Source organism: Protopterus annectens, chromosome 7.part1 (genome assembly GCF_019279795.1).
Source record: "Protopterus annectens isolate FY-2018-M chromosome 7.part1, PAN1.0, whole genome shotgun sequence".
Taxonomy (NCBI): Eukaryota; Metazoa; Chordata; order Ceratodontiformes; family Protopteridae; genus Protopterus; species Protopterus annectens.
In genome coordinates, this window is record NC_056740.1 from 332,358,628 (window position 1) to 332,381,066 (window position 22,439).

General features: G+C 35.5%; 1 protein-coding gene across 1 annotated transcript in view; it reads right to left on the minus strand.

Moving 5' to 3' along the window:
- The window catches only part of LOC122807752, a 190,401-nt gene that overhangs the window by 117,791 nt on the left and 50,171 nt on the right, over positions 1-22,439 (minus strand). Inside the window, exon 2 of the mRNA XM_044078748.1 lies at positions 212-320. Within this exon, the coding sequence (XP_043934683.1) occupies positions 212-320 (109 nt within the window). The remainder of the gene's footprint in view (positions 1-211; positions 321-22,439) is intronic.

Genomic DNA, 22,439 nt, shown 5'->3' on the forward strand with positions numbered 1-22,439 from the left:
TTAACAGGTGATTTTTCTACTGGAACATTACATCCTTTAGGCTAAACAACACACTGAGATTGCTATTGGTAGGTACTTCCACATCTGAAGGTAAAGACAAGCCTGAGTTGATTGTATGATGATTCATATAATTTTGGAATGTACTGACAACCTAAACAAAATGCAGATGATCATCCATATCAAATGACAATTGTGTGTCTGCATTACTTACCAAGCTGTGGTTCAGCTTGCTTCTTGATTGGTGGTAAAGCTTTGTTCTTGAGTTTGAGAGGAAATGCTGGCTCTACCACTTCCTGTTGGTCTTTGTCTCCAGATTCTGTCTGGGTATAGAACAGAGAAAGCAAAAACAGACCTACATTACAAGATGGCAAAAAAGTTTTATATTGCATTATAGTGTGGATCTGTAAAAATCCACCTGATATTCTTCAGATTACATTTTATTTGTTTGTTGACATTTGATAACAGTGAAATTCTGACTGTGACCAGTAATGGTAAAATATTTTTGGGAATACTTGATATCCTTAGGACATGTTGCTGGATGGTTAAACAAGAAGCTAGAAATTTCTTATAGCAAAGGAAAGAGCATATATAACTTTATAGTATGGGGTAAATTTAGTATTCCCCCAATGAATATAATATATACACCAATATCATGTGGTGCAACCAGTTGTGGTAAATGTAAAACTTGTAAATATGTGGTTAAAGGATTTTCTAAAATTAATAATAGAACTTTTAAAGTATGGGACTATTTTAGTTGTAATACAGAGGGTGTTGTATATGCCCTCGTGTCCCTGCAACAAATTTTATATTGGGGAGACCAAGAGGTCATTTAAAGTTAGATTTTTAGAACATGTGAGAGATATCACTAATAAGAAAGAAGAGAGTTCTATAGCTGCACATTTTAATATGTTTCTTCATGGGGACAGCAATGGATTGCAAGGCACTATTCTGGAAAAAATAGTCGTCTCTCAGTTTAATACATCACTTATAAAAAACAGTTGTTATTTAAAGAATCAGTTTATACTTTAAAATTTGACACTCTATCCCCTAGAGTGTTAAATGAGGAATGTAATTGGCGACTGTTCCTTTAAGTATGTAATTAAGTGCTAATTGTTATGTGTATTTAAGGCAAGTGTTTTGTACTGTGTTTTACTCCTTGAAGGCTTTGGCTGAGACGTCAGAATGAGTTTTAATAAACATGTTTGGACTACTGGCTGGTCGTTTTTTGTTATATCTCTATTTTGGGAGTTGTTTCAAAAAGTCTGACTGTGAGCCCATTTTTAGCATAGGCCTTTGGAGAAAAGCCCCAAAATATTACAAAACATTTAAGAATAATAATTTTGCAGTCTTTAAAAATAAAAAATACAGTTTAAATAATTATACCAAGTTAGATATAACATGAAAACATTGGTTAGGAATAGATATAAGTTACATGACAATATTTTAATTGTTAGAAAAATTTTAGCCAGGTTATAGAGAAATTAAAAAATAGCTTTTCTTAATTTTGTCTTAGTTTCACTGTTTCTTCTTCACATTTCATATTCTCTGTATATTCATATTCTCTGAATATTTCATATTCTCAGTGCTTTTCACTGTTTCTTTTAAATCTTCTCTCCATTCTTCACCTTTCTCATATTATCTTCATAAATGCTTCTCCAAAATGTACTTATTTCTTCTTTTTTAGTAGTGTTTCTATTGCTTTTTACTGATTCTCTGTAAAACTTCTGGGTCATCAATGAATTGCTTGTTTTTGTACTTTTCCAGTTATCTAAAGTTACCGTTAGGTGGCAAGGGTGCTACTCTGTTTGACATGTAGTAGAAGTTTGTGGGGATACATTGATATATGAATCTATCATGACAGCATGTCTTATTTATCTGCTGATGAAGGTTTAGTTTCTTTAACAGAGTATTTGATGTACCATTACTTTTGTTAAAGAATATGAGATTAAATAGGGTTGGATCTTTCATGCCATGAAAGGCTAGACATTGATCTCCATGGAGGAGCATGTAAGAGACTGAGTAAAGAGAAAGGGCTGCCAGTCTCTCCTGATACCTAAAGATTTGTGAGACCACATATGTTTTTAGCTCTGAATCTCTAAAGTCTCTCAAGTTTTGTGATATGTTTAGATAAATACATTCCAAAAGGTGTGCTATATTCAATAAAGGGTCTGATAAGATATGAATAAAGGGGAATTAAGATTTCTTTTGGATCTAGTGGAGATGCCTTTGGAAATTAGATGGGCCAGATTAAAGGCTTTATGAAGTACTGTGCAGCCATGATGGTCAAATGAGAAGGAATTATCATAAGAGTACCAAGAATCCCTTACAACAATGTTTGATCGGATGGCTTCTTTACAGTAAGTGAAACTGTTTTATTAAAATGTACAATGCTACATTTTTCATTTAATTTGAGATAATTGTCCTTGCCCCAGATGTTAACACAGGCTAAACCATGTTGGAGCAATTGTGAGTCAGTTGAAGATCAAATGACAACACCCAATTTACAATCATCTGCAAACTTAGTTAACCATAGGCCAAAAGGTCTGAAAATATATGCTAGATAGGATATGACCTAAAACTGAGGCATGTGGTCCATCACTGTTAACTGTTTTGCATTCAGAAGTGGCACCTAGTATTCTAATCACATTGGTTCTGTCAGATAACCAGTAAGCTATCTATTATACACTATAATTATTTAGATCAGATTTTCAAGTCTGCCAATAATGCTTGCATGGAGAATAGTGTGAAAGGCCTTGACCAGGTCTGGATATGCTGTATGCACTGTATAACCACTACCCACTGCTTCAGTTACTTTTTCAAATAAATTATTGAGGTTAAAGAGGCAGGACCTTCCTTTGATAAAGGTGAGCTGATGAGAGTCCAGGGTTGAGAGGTTTTCAATGTCTAATTTAAAGAAGTCTGAGATAATTCACTCCATGGTTTTACATATGAGGCTAGCAAGACTAATGGTTCTATAGTTACCAGGGTCCATGGTTGGGCCACCCTTGCATAATGGCATTACAATAGCTGGTTTTCAGGTTTCAAGAATGTAACCAGTGGAGAGGCTTAGATTAAAGAAACTGTGGGATAGCTATAACTGTGGGTGGAGTAAACTTTGCACAGAAGTTTTTTTCTCAAAACATTTTTTTTCAAATATAGTTGAATAAATTCCATAGTATTTGTATATAACATCTTAAATAACTATGTATTCTATTTACATCAGCCTGACACTATAATAGAGCTCAATATATACAATTACTTTATAGGTATAACAATCCAGTTATCAGAGTGTATCTATTTAGTTATTGTAAAGTGTCAAGTCAATGATAAGACTTTTTTCCATGGATTGTTAATAAATGGCTTAGGATGAATCCTTAATTCTTTAATTTAAATTTCCAACAATGCTGTGGTCTTCAGTAGGCTGTAGAAGTCTTCCAAAGTCGGTATTGTGTTTGTATTCCATCTTCTTGTTATACACTTTCTTGAGATAGCAAGTATTGTCCATACTAGATACATATTTAACTCATTCAAATGAGAACCTCCGTAGACATTTAATAATACTAGAGCTTTAGATAAGTTAAATGATTAATTAAATAAAGCTTGTAAAAAGTTTTTAATACCATTTTAAAATGGGTTAATTTTAATACAGTCGAAAAAAATGTGATTCCAATCTGCATTGTGTACTTGCTAACACCTCCAACATATTCCCTTTGTGGAAGAATTAATTTTAGTAATTCTATCTGGAGTTAAGAATGGTCTGTGCAAGCATTTAAAAACTTTCCAGTATTGTGTAAAGGATGTATGTGTTATTGATAATAAAATATTTGATTTAATTTCTTCAGTTAGCTATAGTGAGTGTCCTTTTGTTATATAATTCCAATATGAGGATTTGGGTGTTATTTTATAATTTATCAATACCTTGTAAAATTTCAAAATATTTCCCATGTCATAATCATTATATATGAGTTCATATAGGTATTTCGTAAGTTTAGGTATTTCTTTAAATGAAAAATGACTAATTATTCTGCATAAATCTTGAGAATACATCAGAATGCTTTGCATAGTTAGCCAATCTTGTTGTGGAATTTTGTTTGTTGTTTCTATTGTTTGCATATCCAGAACTTTTAGTTCTTTGATACATTGAAACCAACAAACAAATCCTTTCTACTCCCAGGAATTAATTATTTATCTGTATATTTTATGTGGATAGCTCTTTGTAACTATGAATTGTGTTAAAAGATGAAACCAGATTTTTAAATCTATATTTGCATCAATAATTTTCCAAAATGAGTCAATGTAATAATCAACCATATGAGTTTTAGTGGGCTTAGTTATGTTGTATTGCATACTAATACATAATATGTGCCATGGCAAATTCTTTTTATCTGTTATTTGAAATTTTTTGTAAATCAAATCAATTTATTGATATTACATTTAGCAATTCTTTCCAATTTGCAGAATAATCTGGATTTATTCAATCTGAGATTGTTTTAGATATTGATGCTTTTATATATGTTTCTATATCAGGAAAGTTTAATCCTCCATGTTTCCATGGTCTGATATATTAAAGCTATTCTGTTTCTTTTGGGAAACCATAAAAATTTTATTAGGCATGATTTTATTTCTTTGAATATATTCCTTTCTGGTAACAGTTGTATTGCCAAAGCTATATATAGAATCTTGGGTAGTAAAACCATTTTTATTAACTGTAGTCTATCTTCAAATGTTAATATTATTTTGTTCCACTTTTCCACAGAGATTTTAATTGTATTGATGATATTATTGTCGTTTTTTGAAACTAATTTATTATTATCCTTGCATAACTCAATTCCTAGATATTTTACGGTAGATTCTTGTTTCTTTATAATGTGATTCCCCTTCGTCTGCAATTCTTTTTTTTATTTAAAAATAAAAAATTTGATTTTGATTTATTGAAATAGAGTCCTGAAGTCCTGTAATATGTATCAATTAAAATATCTAATTCTTCTAATGTCTCTTTTGTATTGGATAATGTCAATAATATGTCATCAGCAAAGAGCATTACATTAGAATTGTATTGTTCATAAAGATATACTCCTTTGATTTTTGTATTGTTACATATTGAATCTGCCAATATTTCAATAGTCAAAGCAAATAGAATTGGTGACATGGTACATCTTTGTTTAGTACCCTTTGTTATATGTATAGATTCAGAGGTGAAAGGACCTAGCTTAACATACACTAAATTATTTCTATATATATTCTTTAGTAGATGAACAAAGGAAGGAGGAAATTCAAATAACACCAGAATTTTGAATAAATAGTTCCAATTTAGGGAATGAAATGTTTTCTCTATATCTAAACCAATTGTGAGTGTTTCTTTATTTTCTTTATTAACATACTCTATAAGAAAAATTATCCTTTTAACATTGTCATGTGGATGTCTATGATATATAAATCCAGTGTGATCATTATTTATTGTTTTGGATAGTGGTATTTTCATTCTGTTAGTTAATATTGTCACAAATATCTTATAGTTATTATTTAATAATGATATAGGTCTATATGAGGTACATAGGTTTGGGGATTTGTTTTCCTTTAGAATTGGTGTGATTAAGGAATATATCCAAGATGGTGGTATTAAAACTTGTGACTGAATTTCTAATAGAGTTTTATGGAAGAGGGATAGTATCTTTAAAGGAAAAAGTTTATATATTTCCATAATTATGCCATATATACCTGGAGCTTTATTATTTTTACCCTCTTTTATTGTATTTGTAATTTATTTGTAGGAAATGAGTTCTTGCAGATCTAGTTTTAATTTTTCTGGTATTTTTTTATATTAGAACATTTTTCATTTAGATTTAATTTATTGATATGTATATTTTCTTTTTGGAAATGTTCCATATAGTGATTTCTATAGGCATCAAGAATGTCACCTATATCTGAGACATTTTTCCCTTTCTTTTCATGGAAGATACTTTTAATGTTATTAGTTTTTGATTGTATTTTGATTCTTGTGGATAATTTATGTAGATATTTGGGAGAAATTGCCAATGTATTAATTTTTAGTTTTTCTAACGCTAAACTAGTTTTATGTGTTAGAATTTTGTTGTATTTATTGTTTAACACTTCTACTTTCTTTTTCATCTCCAAATGATTTTGATTTTTTTCAGCTTTTACTGATAAAAGTTTGGATTGTAGATCTAATAATTCAGAATCCCATTCTCTGATTTTTTATACCAAGTTAGGGTTTTACCATATATGTCAACTTTTAATGAGTCCCATATCATTATTTTATTTATCTCTGTGGTGTAATTAATATAAAAGAAGAACTGTAATTCAGATAATAACCAGGGTTTGAACTCTTTAATTTTAGTTATATATGCTGGAATTCTGGAGTTAAAGATTAATGGTTTATACCCATTTTGAAGTTTTAGTTTCAATGAATTGTGGTCTGAAATGGGGCAGGGAGTGATTGAGAAATTAATGATTTTAGAGTGTAAGTCATGGGCAGCAAATATTTTATCTATTCTAGTTTGGGTACCAAATCTGTGATCTTGATGGGAAAACAACAAAGATTTATCTTCTTTAAATTTGAAAGTATCTATAAGATGAAATGATTCTACCCACTTGTTTAAAGCTTTTGATACAGCAGATATAAGCGGTGGTCTTTTATTTGTAGTTTCAGAAATATCAAATATACAGTTAAATTCTCCTCCAAATATTAAGTTGTCTTTATAATTATTGGAAATGAAATCCAAGTGTTTTTTAACAGTTCCTGGTCCAATGCCTAGGAACCAGTATAGCTTGGCTAGGGTCCATATTCTGTTATTATATTTAACTATTACTAATGCCATAAGGCCTTCTTTATCTTCATACTTATAAATGATTTCTGGGTTAATCCCATTTGTTTTCCATAAAATTGTTACCCCTTTTGTCTTTGTCTTATAAGTGGATTGCACCAGTATCATATATTCCTCAGGATTTCATTTGTAATTGTCATTTGTTTTGAAATTAGTTTCTTGAAGAAAGACAATTTGTGCTTTGTTCAGTTTTAAATATTTCAGTAGATTTGATCTCTTGCTAGGATTGTTTAAGCCATTGGTATTTAGAAATGATAAATTTGAATCCATCTTAAGTCATTTAGACTATATATTTTTTGTTTTATTCTGACTAGTAAACATTTTCCTCCGATAACTATAAAGTATATGTTTGAGCTTTTAAAGGAAATTATCAGTTTTATACTTTGAGTGTTTATCAATAAATTAATGTTTTGGTCAGGCATACTAAAAATGTTTTGTGAAATAAATTTAAATTAATAAATGTTAACAAAACTAAGATCCGCATGAGCCATGGAATGAAAATTATTCCTAATCTGATGGATAAACCTAAGTCCATCAGATTATCACTCATACCTTGACAGTCCAGAACATCTGAGCTCCATAAATTGAATTATCATATGGAGAATATTTGTAATAGGAATAAGCAATATTTATATTATTTAAACAGATATAGTACTATTGTAGATGAGACAGAATTCTAATACAATATAAATGTCTACTTACTGTATAAGCAATTAATATTTACATGAAAGATAGTTGACAAGCAATTCAATCATAGCAAAGTAGGATGTATCATATATAAAACCTCAGTAAAAGATTACAACACACAGCTATTTAACATATTCACCCTTATAGATGAAGTCTTTTAAAATGTATTACTTAATATAAATAAATGGTAATAATATTTATACCTAATGTTTATAATACAATGTATTTTACTGGATATATCAGAAGTCATATTTCATTGTTTACCAGCATTTAAGTAATCACTTTGTTGCTAACTTACTTAAAGCATCAAGTTTGTTGTATGTAAACATTGATGAAAGTGCATTTTAATTGTCAGTGCATCCCTCTTCCCCTCATTTCCTACACATAAGGATTTTCATATCTGTCGTTTCTTATTATAAAATGAGTGAAAGTATAGGTTAAAAACAACAAATTCACTTATTATGATTAATGATTACAAGTTCCCTTTCCATATTCATAAATTGCCATTTTATGGCATATACTGAATGTTTTTAGATTTAAATAGCAACATTCTATTTTGTATAATAAGAAAAGGTTAAACTGAGTGATTATTGTCAATTTAAAACTATTTGTTCAGAATGTGATTGTTACATTCTGTGACATTCCTAGTCCAGGCTTCTATTGTTTCTCTTCAACAACTTTGTTAGTTTGATATCATGTATAAAACATTACTTACCTTGGTAACAGCTTGAGTATTATGTATGGTCAAGATATTTTACAAAACCACAATTCAAGTTAAAGCAATTATATGACTTGTTATGCACATTTACCTATATGAGAAAATCATCATGCTTCCCCTTGATGTTCAATATGGCATATGTCATTTATGACAAGTAAAAACAGTAGTGTTATTATACACAAGCTCATTTTATTAAACTGAGTGCCTATTGCCAATTTAATACTATTTGTTCAGCATATGATGTTACATTCTGTGACATTTCAAGTTCAGGCTTCTATTGTTTCTCTTGAACAACTTTGTCAGTTTGATGTCATGTATAAAACATTAGTTACCTAGGTAACCACTTAAGTATTATATATGGGCAAGATGAGTTACAAAAACTACAATGCAAGTTAAAGCAATTACATGACTTGTTTTGGATATTTACGTATATAAGAAAATCATCATGCTTCCCTTGATGTTCAATGTAGTGTATGTCATTTATGACAAGTTAAGACAGTAGTGTTATTATACACAAATTAATGTTATTAAATCCTGTCTTTAATATCTAAATTCAGCAGACTGCTTCATCTTATATGACGGTTATATATTTTATGTCTAGATTTACTAAAATCATACATTACATAACTATTGTGTGTGTGTGTTTTTTTAGCTGTTGCTTAGTTATTTGAGAGACCACAAGCTGTAATATTTATTCTTATTATTAGCTCCTTCCAAGCATGTTTATACAGTCCATAGACTTTAAATTATGAGACTCTTCTGGTTTCTTATTTGTTATAAGTATATTTCCATCCTTACATACACACATATCAGTACTTCAAGCACGGGCAACAATGTCCATCCAGTTTTGCCAGAATACCATTCACTACTTCATGTGGTGTGTTTCCAGGCTGTTCTTAAAATATCCAAACCAATATTTGTCCTGTTCCATTTTACCAGGCTGTTCCATGCAGTGGCCACTCTGCCAGTGAACCACTTAGCACACCTTCCATTCCCACAGATATTTCCACAAATGAAATCTGATGACTCTCTAGCACTTTCTGGCAACCCCAAACATCCCTAGAATCAGCTATCCTCATATGCCCAACACGTCCAAGCAAGTTCACCTCCCAGACCACTGCAAAGGGTACTGCACAAGACCAAGTGCTTTTAGTCTTTCACAATAACTCAGACTTCCACTCTTATGTAAGTCCTTAATGTGTTTGGACCAAAATAGATTTTAAATATAAAATTGCACTTATTATTTTTTTTCTTTTTATCAAGAATCAACTTACTAAGCTAAACGAAGTGTTGGGAGACCATCAATATGTGTACATGTGGTTTAAAACAGCCCTTTTGTTATATATTTAAAAAAAAAACAAAATCATTATTGCCAAGAATCATCTCGGAGGTTCTTCAGAGTCATTAAGCATTATTGTCACTCTGTCTCTGTTATCATAGCAACCTGAAAGCATCTGTTTCTGTTAGTGTGTCTGTGTACTGCATACCAGAGGCTCGCAATGCACCTGAAGCAAAGCTTCACTTTACTGCAACTTCAAGCCTAAATTCCCTCCCTTTCAGTGAGGCAGCAGCCAGGAAAAGAACAGAGAGCAAACAGATAAAAAAAAACAAAACCTCCCAACAAGCCATCACAAAAAGGGACACACAACACACTCCTCCAGCCCTCCCACCTCTCACTCAGCAGATGTACAAACAAACCATTCTCTGCCAAAATATCCCAAATCACAGTTCTATCCATCCACTTCCCTGGATCCAGGCTAAAACACCAAATGTCTCTTCCTAATACACAAACATCAGTAAACCTTGATCACAAGCTGCAACCTACAGCTTCCCAGAGACGAAAACAGCAATATATAACAGCTGCCAGGCACAGCTACATCCACATACACCATCTCAAGCTTAATCAAACAGCACTCGAAGCTATGATACCTGCCATAATTGATAGTAATTATGTTTAGACAAAATAATAGTGACATTTGTACTAGTTGCCAGACATGGCTGCATCCATGCACACCACTTCAGGATTGATCAAACAGCACTTGTAGCTGTGATACCTGCCATAATTGATATTAACTATATTTAGACAGAATAATGATGACATCTGTACTAGGAGCCTGCTACTTTTAACACTCTACTATTACTGCTATTATATATTATGCTAATTTCTTACATTTCAGTCTCTGATGAATGGTACCTTGTTGAATTAGTTAATTAATTACTTAAATTATTATAAGTAAAATCAATGAAAAATGAGCAAGATAAGTATTTACTAAGTTCAAGTAGGGAAATAGAAACTTTTATGTTTGTATTATATGTTGCTTTGTTTTGCTTATATATAACATAAATAGTAACCCATCTTAACCTACCTTTGTTTGTGAAGAATTATTGAACTCTGAACATTCTGAATAAATCATTACTGTTTCTCAGTTGTTTAAGAATCCCTCTTTTTCTGTAAATAAAATAGATGGCAAGTGATGTACCATATCAGTTGATACTTTAAGAGATGTAATTGTAAGAGTTATTTTTTGGGACAGCTATCTTGGAATCAGTTTTTTGTTTCTTCTTTCTAGCATCAGTCCAAGGATTTGTTTCTTTTATTTTAAGGGTAGGGGGTATCCATTCCATTTCTTCTGGGATATACACTATGTTGTTGTTTTTGATGAATATAGTAGCTTCTTCTAAGTCATTAAATGTTCTCATCTCATTGGCAAAAAGTATTTTTATCTTGGCTGGAAAGGCCATCTGTACTTTAATGTTTTATTTCAAAGGTTTTATTATTGGCCAAACTTTTTTCCTTTGTTCTAGTATTCTGGAAGAATAATCATTGTCAACCCTTATCAGGCTTTGATTGTATTTTAAGGGTGATTTTCTCCAAGCAGATTTTAATATTAGTTCCTTGTCCAGAAATGAAAAAATTTTTATAACTATGGATCTAGGTGGAGTATTTGTTGAGTTAGAATTAGGTTTCCTCAGTGCTCTATGCACCCTTTCAATCACAAATGAAAGTCCCTCTTTCAAGTCTAAAAATGCAGGAATCCAGGCTGTTAAGAATGAAATAATGTCTTCTCCTTCAGTGTTTTCAGGCAGACCAAAGATCCTTATGTTGTTTCTCCTTTCCCTGTTTTCTACGTCATCCATTTTGTTAAGCAGCCATGTATTCTGTTTAAGCAGAAATTCTTTTTGGAATTCTTCCCTTTGAGTGTCCCTTCAATGTCATTTAGAGAAGTCTCTATATTTGTTATTTTTGTACGGTGTTGCTGTTCCTTAAGAGTATCAGTCTGTTTTTGAGAATTTCATTTGAGGTTTTCGAAGTCATTTTTAAAGCCATCCATCTTCAAAGGTAGTTCTTGTAAGGTAGATGTCATCAATTGCAGTTCTTTTTTCAAAGCAGCATCTGGATGAGAATTCCTTGAGTTGCTCATATTCAGTGAGTCAATATATCTCCAAGTTACTTGACGGGAACTTTTTGTATATCTCCACCAAAATTACAAACACTGTTGGGTGTTAGTTCTTAACTTTATGACATAGTTAGAGAAAGATTTGAAGTTATTTTTGATTTTAGTGGTTATTTTAAGTTCATACTCAGCTTTGAGCTTCCCAATGGATCCCTCAAACTCTGTTAGTCTGCTTTCCTCTTAAGCTAGGTAGAATGAGACCTGTTATAAGCATTAAGCAGTTTCTTTCTCTTGTTATATAATTTATTTATATAGGTATTCCATCACAGGGGGGGCTGTTTTTAAATTATCATTATATTTGTTGCTGATAGTGACTGCTTTATTAATATAATTATTTAAGTGGGAGTAGAAGTCAGAGGCACAGGTAGCAGCTTTAACAATAGGATCCTTCAGAGGAGGATTAAAGCAAAATTTATTTAAGTCATCAAGTAACTGAAGAAGGTTTGTTTATGAGAAGTTCCTAAACACAGAGCTATTTGCAGGGGACTATGTACCACCAGTTTTAAAGCAAAGAACACTAAATTATGCTCCAGTTTAACAAGACATGATGATACATATGGAGCTGTGTAAGAAGTGGCCATATTTGTGAGGACTACATCCAGGAAATTGCCCCCCCCCCCCATTGTAGGATAGTTAACTATTTGTCAAAGAGAGTATTTATAATGTCAAGGAAGCAAAGAGCATGATGACCACTTACACTGTAGGTCAGCCAGTTTATTGATGGATAATTGAACTCCCCCAGTAGAATGGACTTAGGTTTAATGAGAATTTCAGCTAATGTGTTAAGTTAGCTATCATATTCAGAAGTAGATATAGAGGGTACTCTATAGCTAGCTATGAAGTGGTAATTAGTCTTGTTTAGGGTGATATGAATTTCTAGGAGTTCACATGAGCTGTCCCAGGGAATTTGTTGTGACGTGATGATAACCCTGACAAACACTGATACTCTCTCAAAATTGCTAGCAGGTCTGAAGACATGATAGACATTCTACCCAGGAGTACACAGAGTGCTTTCATTGCTCTGAACCCATGTTAATGTAACTATACATATATGAATGCATTCAAGTTGCAGGAACACCTCGTTTGGACTTTTTTTTTAATAAGACTCCTGGCATTGAGTAGAGCCACATTAACCTGTTCCAAATTACAGCTTACTAGGTTGGAATGTCCATCATATAGACTCTGCCTAAAAATACACTATGGGGTTAACAAAGGCTTTAGCCAGTATACAAAAGTCTTGGTAAGAGAGGTGAAGGCCATCCCTGGCAAAGCAGGAACACTTGTCAACCATTTCATTCTAACCTGACACATGCTGGATCCCCCTAGAATGACACCAACTACATAGTCAATTATCAAAGCCAGTTTACTTGACTTTGAATCTTGGCAACATTCTCAAACACATGCATAGCATATCCTTTTGTATGCCCTGTGGATTGAGTGCCTAAGGTCATTCAGTCTCACAAGAACTCCTATTAAATCATAATCATATTTGTCAGAATCGTGGGATCTGAGAGCCCTTGTTACATCCTGGATCCCCTCTCCAGAAAGACAGCTAACTGACACCCTATTCTTATCCTGGCTGGTGAGTGTGGTGTCCATACGTCTTACAATAGAGTCTCCTATTACTAAAACATTACCATGGTTTGATGCAGTCACAGTGGGCCAGGTTGTTTTTTGGGATTGAAGTCTACACCTTTGTGACTCTTAGAGGTATGCAGCTTAGGGGTGGGGGTGGAGGTGGGTGTGTTGCTGTGTATATTAATGTCTGAAGTTTCTTAGTCTTTAGCCTGGGAGGCTTAGGCAGTGTCCACTTAACAACCTCACAATCAATTGGTTTAGTGGAAGTGCCCTGTGCTGTGTGCATGTGCTGTGCTTAATGAATGTGTTCTGAGGTGAGAAGGTAGTCCCTATACACAACAAATATAATGAGTTAAGTAAATACTTACACCTCTCACATACTGAATCATAGTGAGGTAACAATAAAGAGTTTTCGGTAACCATGAGGCAGTTACTTCACTGCCTTAAAATACCTGATGCTATCAGGCTGGCTACAGAGAGGGAAACAGCTGACTGAGATTCCATACTGTCCAGTACAGATGAAGGGGTGTAGGACAGCTGATTGAGATTCCATACCGTCCAGTACAGATGAAGGGGTGTAGGACAGCTGATTGAGACTCCATACTGTCCAGTATGGATGAAGGGGTGTAGGATAGCTGATTGAGACTCCATACTGTCCAGTATAGATGAAGGGGTGTAGGACAGCTGATTGAGATTCCATACCATCCAGTACAGATGAAGGGGTATAGGACAGCTGATTGAGACTCCATACTGTCCAGTACAGATTAAGGGGTGTAGGACAGCTGACTGAGATTCCATACTGTCCAGTATGGATGAAGGGGTGTAGGATAGCTGATTGAGACTCCATACTGTCCAGTATGGATGAAGGGGTGTAGGATAGCTGATTGAGACTCCATACTGTCCAGTACAGATGAAGGGGTGTAGGACAGCTGATTGAGATTCCATACTGTCCAGTACAGATGAAGGGGTATAGGACAGCTGATTGAGATTCCATACTGTCCAGTATGGATGAAGGGGTGTAGGACAGCTGATAGAGATTCCATACTGTCCAGTATGGATGAAGGGGTGTAGGATAGCTGATTGAGACTCCATACTGTCCAGTACAGATGAAGGGGTGTAGGACAGCTGATTGAGACTCCATACTGTCCAGTACAGATGAAGGGGTGTAGGACAGCTGATTGAGATTCCATACTGTCCAGTACAGATGAAGGGGTATAGGACAGCTGATTGAGATTCCATACTGTCCAGTATGGATGAAGGGGTGTAGGATAGCTGATTGAGACTCCATACTGTCCAGTACAGATGAAGGGGTGTAGGACAGCTGATTGAGATTCCATACTGTCCAGTACAGATGAAGGGGTATAGGACAGCTGATTGAGATTCCATACTGTTCAGTACAGATGAAGGGGTATATGATAGGTTAAGAAGAGGATAACAGACTGGACAAGGAAAAGGTGATAAATTAGGATATGGCTAAAGGATAAAAGAATGAGCTGTGACTACAGTACTAGTGGCAATGTGCAAAAAATAATTGCAGAACTGACAGACTATGTAGGGTCAATATGGAAATCAGTAACAGTGACAAATTTGACTAAATAGTTTCACCTAATAGGCTAATGTGGTTTCTACCATGCCAGTAAAAGCAATGAGCAATCGGTAGCCTAACTCAATGGATCAAGATGCAGTAACTGTAACAGCTACAAATAATGTCAGTAGTTTCAAGTGCAGTAACAGCATAGCAGTTAGTCAAATAATAAAGGTATACCAGAAAGGTAACCTTGTACTCTCCACTGTAGTATTGTAAGTAGCTTTAAATACTGTAACACTACAGTAATTAGAACAAGCAGAACTACAACACCAAAGATCAAAAATGCAGTCAGTTACTGAGATAAGTAAGTTCGTTTTTATATACCTAGTATGAACAAAAGTCAACACTGCAGTATTATCTTAAATAATGCCAGTAGTAAAGTACCAAAGTAACAAGACACAATTGTGCAGTATTATTTAAATTTAATACCAGTACAATCAGCCAATCAAACGTGAACAGCTGTACAATGCCAACAAGGAGCAAAAGTGCATTGCTATTTAAACTCAAGAACACACTGGGAGAACAAAAGTGATAATTTCAGCAATGTGTTCACAATAAGTGCAGCTAGTGACTTAACTTGTTTCCTCAAGTGGACCTCTGGAAGTATGTACTGCAGCTTCCAATGGATGGAGCCTAAGCGTTTTCATAAAATCAAATTACCTCCTCACATTTCAAACAAGTGTTCATATTTCTGGAACCATAGGGGTTACTAAAGAAATGTAAATATCAAATTCTTCAGCACAAACTATTTTTATAGTGGCTGTATTCTTTATATTCTAGGTCTTAAACTGGATGTTATAAATCACAGTAAACACAGCCACTATTACATTTATAATATTTTGTAAACAATTTACAATATCTCAAAAAATATATAAACACAAAACTAAACTAGTAAACAAGTCGGGTAGCAGCAAAACCAATGCAGACCAGTAAAAGCCAAAAAGATTTAATAAGTGCTAAATACTAGTATTTTTGCATAAGTATTTTACTATTGTCAGTGGATGGCTCTGTAATTAGAGAAGTTGGTTGCCTCTGTAAGTTAATTGATTAATCAACTAATTAACCCAGAGCAAAATGTATATATACTCACAATGTGATTACTTTTGTTGTCTGAAGAAGTTTGCTGACAGAGCAAATGAAAAGCGCTTAATCTTATTAAATCTTTTTGGCTTTTACTGGTCTGCATTGGTTTTGCTGCTACCCGACTTGTTTACTAATTTACAATATCTCAGCAACCACTCAAGTTACAAACATACTGTCAGCAAGACTGTGTTCACCCAACTGAGAACTTTCATATGAGGTTAAGCAGTTCTGCCCGGGCTACTATGCTGTTTAGACATTTAGACAAACATAATATTTGTAACAATATGACTAAATATTAAATGAACAGCAGTTAATATTAGTTTACCTGCACTAGATAGAAGTCAAATAGCAATGCAGCTATGTTTGCCATTGTGTAAGCTTTAACATGGAAACTTTTATTACTTTGTATGTAGCTTGGTTTTGGCATAATTAGTGCAAATATGAACAAACAATATTGACGCCTGGAGGCATCAGTAGGATGTAACTGCAGAAACATCTGCAGACGTCATTAGGCTGTAATGAGTTACTAAGACACGGTGGTTTCCTTGCATGAAATAAGGCAGTATGAAAATTAGTCACACTAGTATAACAAGGATGTGAAAAAACAGACACTGACATGTATATTATCAAGATCAAAGTGTCACAAATCTCTCACTTAGTTGAGAGATCTCCTGCATAAACTGTGGTTTCAGGAGAACATCCAAATGTCTTGCTCTAGTCCTCCTCACTGGGTTGTTTTCCTGGGGTGTCTCCTAGATACCTAAGTTCAAAAAGATTTAATTTCACAGGAAAAAGTAGATCTATATTTAGATTTGTTCCTGAGTTTTTCTACTCAAACCAAGGATCTGGCAAGGGAATTTCTCAGGATATTAGGATTCATGACATCCATGATTCTCACGAGTCATCAAGCTGAGCTGCACATGAGAAAAATTCAGTAGTACCTCAAATCATCATGGTCCTAACTTCAACATCCCCTAAGATTCTAGATTCCTGTTTTGGGATTTGTGAAAAGGGAACTTCTTTGGTAGAGAGACCAGTTTTACCTGAATCCAGGTCTCCAATTTTCCCTTCTAGTTCCAGCAATCTGTAACTATAGATAACGTGAGTTTGCCTGGGAAGTAGTGTCCATGGGAGTAAAAGTACAGGGTGTTTGTATTAAAAAAGACAGATCCAGACACACAAACATAAATGAATGTTGACTATAATGAATGTTCTCAACTCTGTCAATAATCTATGAGTTCTAGGACTATTACAAGTAGTTACAGACAACTCCACAGTAATAATGTAGATAAACAAACTGGGGGACCATATCTTACCCTCTGAACAGACTAACCAAGGTAGCCTGGAATATGGCTTTTCAGAATAATCTCACTTTACAGGTAACTTGCATCAAATCAAGCTGAACAGGACCTTGAATAGAACCTCATGAATGCAAACTGAATCAGAGGGTTATCCAGGAATTGATCCAGCTGTGAAGAACACCTTATATATATTTGCAATCATTTACAACAATCAGTTGGCAAAATTCTGCTCTAGGACTCTGTGTAAGAAGACCTGGGAAACAGATGCTTTCTCTTTTCCTTGGACAGGAATGTTCTTGTATGATTTTCCACCCTTTCTACTGATATCCATGGCAATTCTGAAGATTCAGATTGGCTCTCAAAAGATCATGTGGAGTCTTTCTTCCTTCTGGCCCAGACAACGATTCTCCCTTCTTTTGGAAATGGCCAAGGGAAATTACCACAAACTTCCTCACAGACTGGACCTACTCACACAGGACAGGTGATGTTTGATACATCCCAACTCAAAACAACTTCAGCTGACAGCAGCAAATGGAAAACGTTTTCTAGTTGGTGCCAAAAAATAATCTTTTAAGGCTAGTATTTCACTGGCACTGCAATATGTGTGTGTTATTATCCACTGGACAGTCTTACTCCTCTATCAAGGTTCATTTGTCAACCATTTAAGCATGTCTGCTCATGGATCCTACCCTTCTCCACTACTCTGAGCCAAGATATCCATCCCCTTGTCTTCTTTCCAGAACTTAAAAACTAGGGAGAAAAGATATTTTATACAGTTAATGTCCACAGACAACTTGGATATCATCTTGACAGCACTAAACTTTCAGAAATTCTGATCGGTTATTAATTTATTATAAAGTTAAAAGCAGACTATATCTCCAAATGGTGATTTCATGCTATTACCTTTGTTATGCCCACTACAATAATGCAATTCTAGGCAGGGTCAAGGCAAATTCTACCAGGGTTTTAGTTCATCTGTAGCTTGTTGGAAAGGGTTGGACTCCTGAAGGTTCTACAAACTAGATTTCTTCTCCAGGGCTATGGCAAGCTTTGCTAGGACCAGATCTAGGGGATTCTCGACACTCATTCTTCCTACTCCCAGTTAATATAAGCTATGTTAATCTACCCTTACAGCTAAGGCTACTGCAGCAGTGATCAAAAGATGAGCAGAGTACGGTTGTGAAAATAAACTTACCATAACAGTAAATGTTGGAATGATCATTGCTGCAATAGCCACTCCCTTCCTCCATCACCCCTCATTTTTGTATGTTTTTTTGTTGCCAGGATGGGGTCTTTTATTTCAGTTTCCTAGCAATTATCTTTTCTGGGTTCTATTCTCCCTCTCTCAGTTGACATAAACGCTCTGGAAGGTCTTGCTGCCAAAACCACTCTTTTTCTTCAGCTTGAGCTAGTTAATGGTTTAATGGTTTGGTTGCATGGAAGATATTCTTTTTTTTAACAAAAACATCTTTATTAAATTATCAATATGACATAGGCAATCACACATCTACATAAATGAAAACAAACCACACTGACATAATTTTAGTTGCAAGCATTATACATCACTTATAATCTATCCAGTCATTGTTAGTCAAACATTACATAGCTCAATCAAATCCCACCCTCTCCAAACCCCATTTCTCCCTCTGCATGTACACAATTCCCACTCCTTCCATGCAACCCGCTCCTACCCTTTCCCAAAGATCCAAATTCCAGTTGTTCCATCTCTGCTTCCATATTCACCACCTCTAGCAAAGTTGACCCAGACCTTGATCTGCACCATCCAGCAACTGCTTCCCTGGCATCCACCATAATCAGACTCAGCAAGGCCTCACTATGTCCAGGCAGCTCCAACTCTGCATCACAGCTCAAAAAAAAATCACTACCCCAGTTACACCAACTCGCCCACCCAGTATCCCTGACAGAGCAGTCCACAGGGAATCCTCAAAGTCTGTTAACCCATCACACTCTCAGAAAACATGCTGCCAGTCACCTCCCTCCACCCCACCACACCCCCAACACCTGCTGTCCACCAGAGAAAAAACTCTGCCAACATAAAAAACACTTGCAAGCAAAGATCCCAAATCTTCTAGACCCTGCCGCACACTTGGAAGACACACACACATCTCCCCACCATATCCCCATGAAATACCTTCCAATCTTTCCTCACAATCCTCTCCATTCTCCCCTGATTGATCCCTACAGCCATCATGCAACATTCCATATATTCCACCAATTATTCCTTTCTTAGCAGCCTCTGCTCCAGACTCCACCAGTGCTGGTCCCCTGACTAGCATCCCCCTATCCTCAATAATACCCTGACACCAGTCCCTGACAAGAAAGGCAATATCCATCTCTCAGTCCAAATACACTGTTGATCTCCTCCCATTCCACCACCCCTCCAATCACCTGCTCCCAAAACCCTGGTCCCTCTACTAGTCCTCTCCAATAAATTCCAGGCCCCGCCTGCCCACAGTCTGCATCCTCAGCCACAGCCACCCATATCAGCAGAATCCATCCCCCACCCCCTCCACTCCAGTAATGACCCAGCTCCCAGAACACTCCCTGACACTCCATAAATACAACACTCTGCATGGTTATTGCCACTCTCAAGGATTTGCACCCAAAATCCCAGTCTCTCCTGTTTCTTGAGTCTCACCTCCATTTCATCACCATCTGTGTCCACCCTGAACTACTGGTCTCTGTCATACACATAAGCCCCAACTGCATAGCTCTGAAATACAGCCCCCAAACCGGGCAATCCATGTGAGTAAAAGTACAGGGTGTTTGTGTTAAAAAAAGACAGATCCAGACACACAAACATAAATGAATGTTGACTATAATGAATGTTCTCAACTCTGTCAATAATCTATGAGTTCTAGGACTATTACAAGTAGTTACAGACAACTCCACAGTAATACTGTAGATAAACAAACTGGGGGACCATATCTTACCCTCTGAACAGACTAACCAAGGTAGCCTGGAATATGGCTTTTCAGAATAATCTCACTTTACAGGTAACTTGCATCAAAGCAAGCTGAACAGGACCTTGAATAGAACCTCATGAATGCAAACTGAATCAGAGGGTCATCCAGGAATTGGTCCAGTTGTGAGGAATACCTTATATCTATTTGCCATCATTTACAACAATCAGTTGGCAAAATTCTGCTCTAGGACTCTGTGCAAGAAGACCTGGAAAACAGATGCTTTCTCTTTTCCTTGGACAGGAATTTTCTTGTATGATTTTCCACCCTTTCTACTGATATCCACGGCAATTCTGAAGATATAGATTAGCTCTCAAAAGATCATTGTGGAGTCTTTCTTCCTTCTGGCCCAGGCAACAATGATTCTCCCTTCTTTTGGAAATGGCCAAGGGAAATTACCACAAGCTTCCTCTCAGACTGGACCTACTCACACAGGACAGGGGATGTTTGATACATCCCAACCCAAAACAACTTCAGCTGGCAGCAGCAAATGGAAAATGTTTTGTAGTTGGTGTCAAAAAATAATCTTTTAAGGCTAGTATTTCACTGGTTCTGCAATATGTGTGTGTTATTATCCACTGGACAGTCTTACTCCTCTATCAAGGTTCATTTGTCAACCATTTAAGCATGTCTGCTCATGGATCCTACCCTCTCCATGCAAAGGAATTTCTCAGGATACTAAGATTTGTAATACCTATTATTCACATGCCTCATCTAGAAAGACACTTCATGAGAAAAATTCAATGGTATCTGAAATGTTAAAACGTTTTTGAAAGGAGTGTTACATCCAAGCCTCCTAGAAAACAGGTTCCATCTGAATCAGTTCTTCAGGCTGATTTGAGGTTCTTAACATGGAAAACAGTTTTGCTGACTGCCATGACTTCTATAAGATGAGTATCCAAGTTGCAAACTTGTATGGTGGGTCAGTCTTATCTCATTTTGAGCATGGATATGGTTTCCTTAAGAACTAATCCTTCCTTTATGCCTAAAGTGATATCCAAGATTACTCTGAGCCAAGATATCCATCCCCTTGTCTTCTTTCCAGAACTTAAAAGCTAGGGAGAAAAGATATTTTATACTGTGAATGTCCACAGACAACTTGGCTATCATCTTGACAGCACTAAACTTTCAGAAATTCTGATCGGTTATTAATTTATTATGAAGTTAAAAAGAAAGGACAGCCTGTGTCAAAGCAGACTATATCTCCAAATGGTGATTTCATGCTATTACCTTTGTTATGCCCACTACAATAATGCAATTCTAGGCAGGGTCAAGGCAAACTTTACCAGGGTTTTAGTTCACCTGTAGCTTGTTGGAAAGGGTTGGACTCCTGAAGGTTCTATAAACTAGATTTCTTCTCCAGGGCTAGGGCAAGCCTTGCTAGGACCAGATTTAGGGGATTCTCGACACTCATTCTTTCTACTCCCAGTTAATATAAGCTATGTTAATCTACCCTTACAGCTAAGGCTACTGCAGCAGTGATCAAAAGATGAGCAGAGTACAGTTGTGAAAATAAACTTACCATAACAGTAAATGTTGGAATGATCATTGCTGCAATAGCCATTCCATTCCTCTATCACCCCTCATTTTTGTATGTTTTTTTGTTGCCAGGATGGGGTCTTTTATTTTAGTTTCCTAGCAGTGACCTTTTCAGGGTTCTATTCTCCCTCTCTCAGTTGACATAAACGCTCTGGAAGGTCTTGCTGCCAAAACCACTCTTTTTCTTCAGCTTGAGCTAGTTAATGGTTTAACGGTTTGGTTGCATGGAAGATAATTCTTTTTTTTAACAAAAACATCTTTATTAAATTATCAATATGACATAGGCAACCACACATCTACATAAATGAAAACAAACCACACTGACATAATTTTAGTTGCAAGCATTATACATCACTTATAATCTATCCAGTCATTGTCAGTCAAACATTACATAGCTCAATCAAATCTCACCCTCCCCAAACCCCATTTCCCCCTCTGCATGTACACAATTCCCACTCCTTCCATGCAACCCGCTCCTACCCTTTCCCAAAGATCCCAATTCAACTTTCCACCAATGTTGCCGAATGCCTGCCGCCCTCCACACTCCACAAAACCACACTGATCCACATCTACCAATCCTGGCATCACCTCTGCCACTCCTGTAGCCATCACAGGCACAAACACCCCACAATCATAGTCTAAGATCGAAATGGGCCTGTAT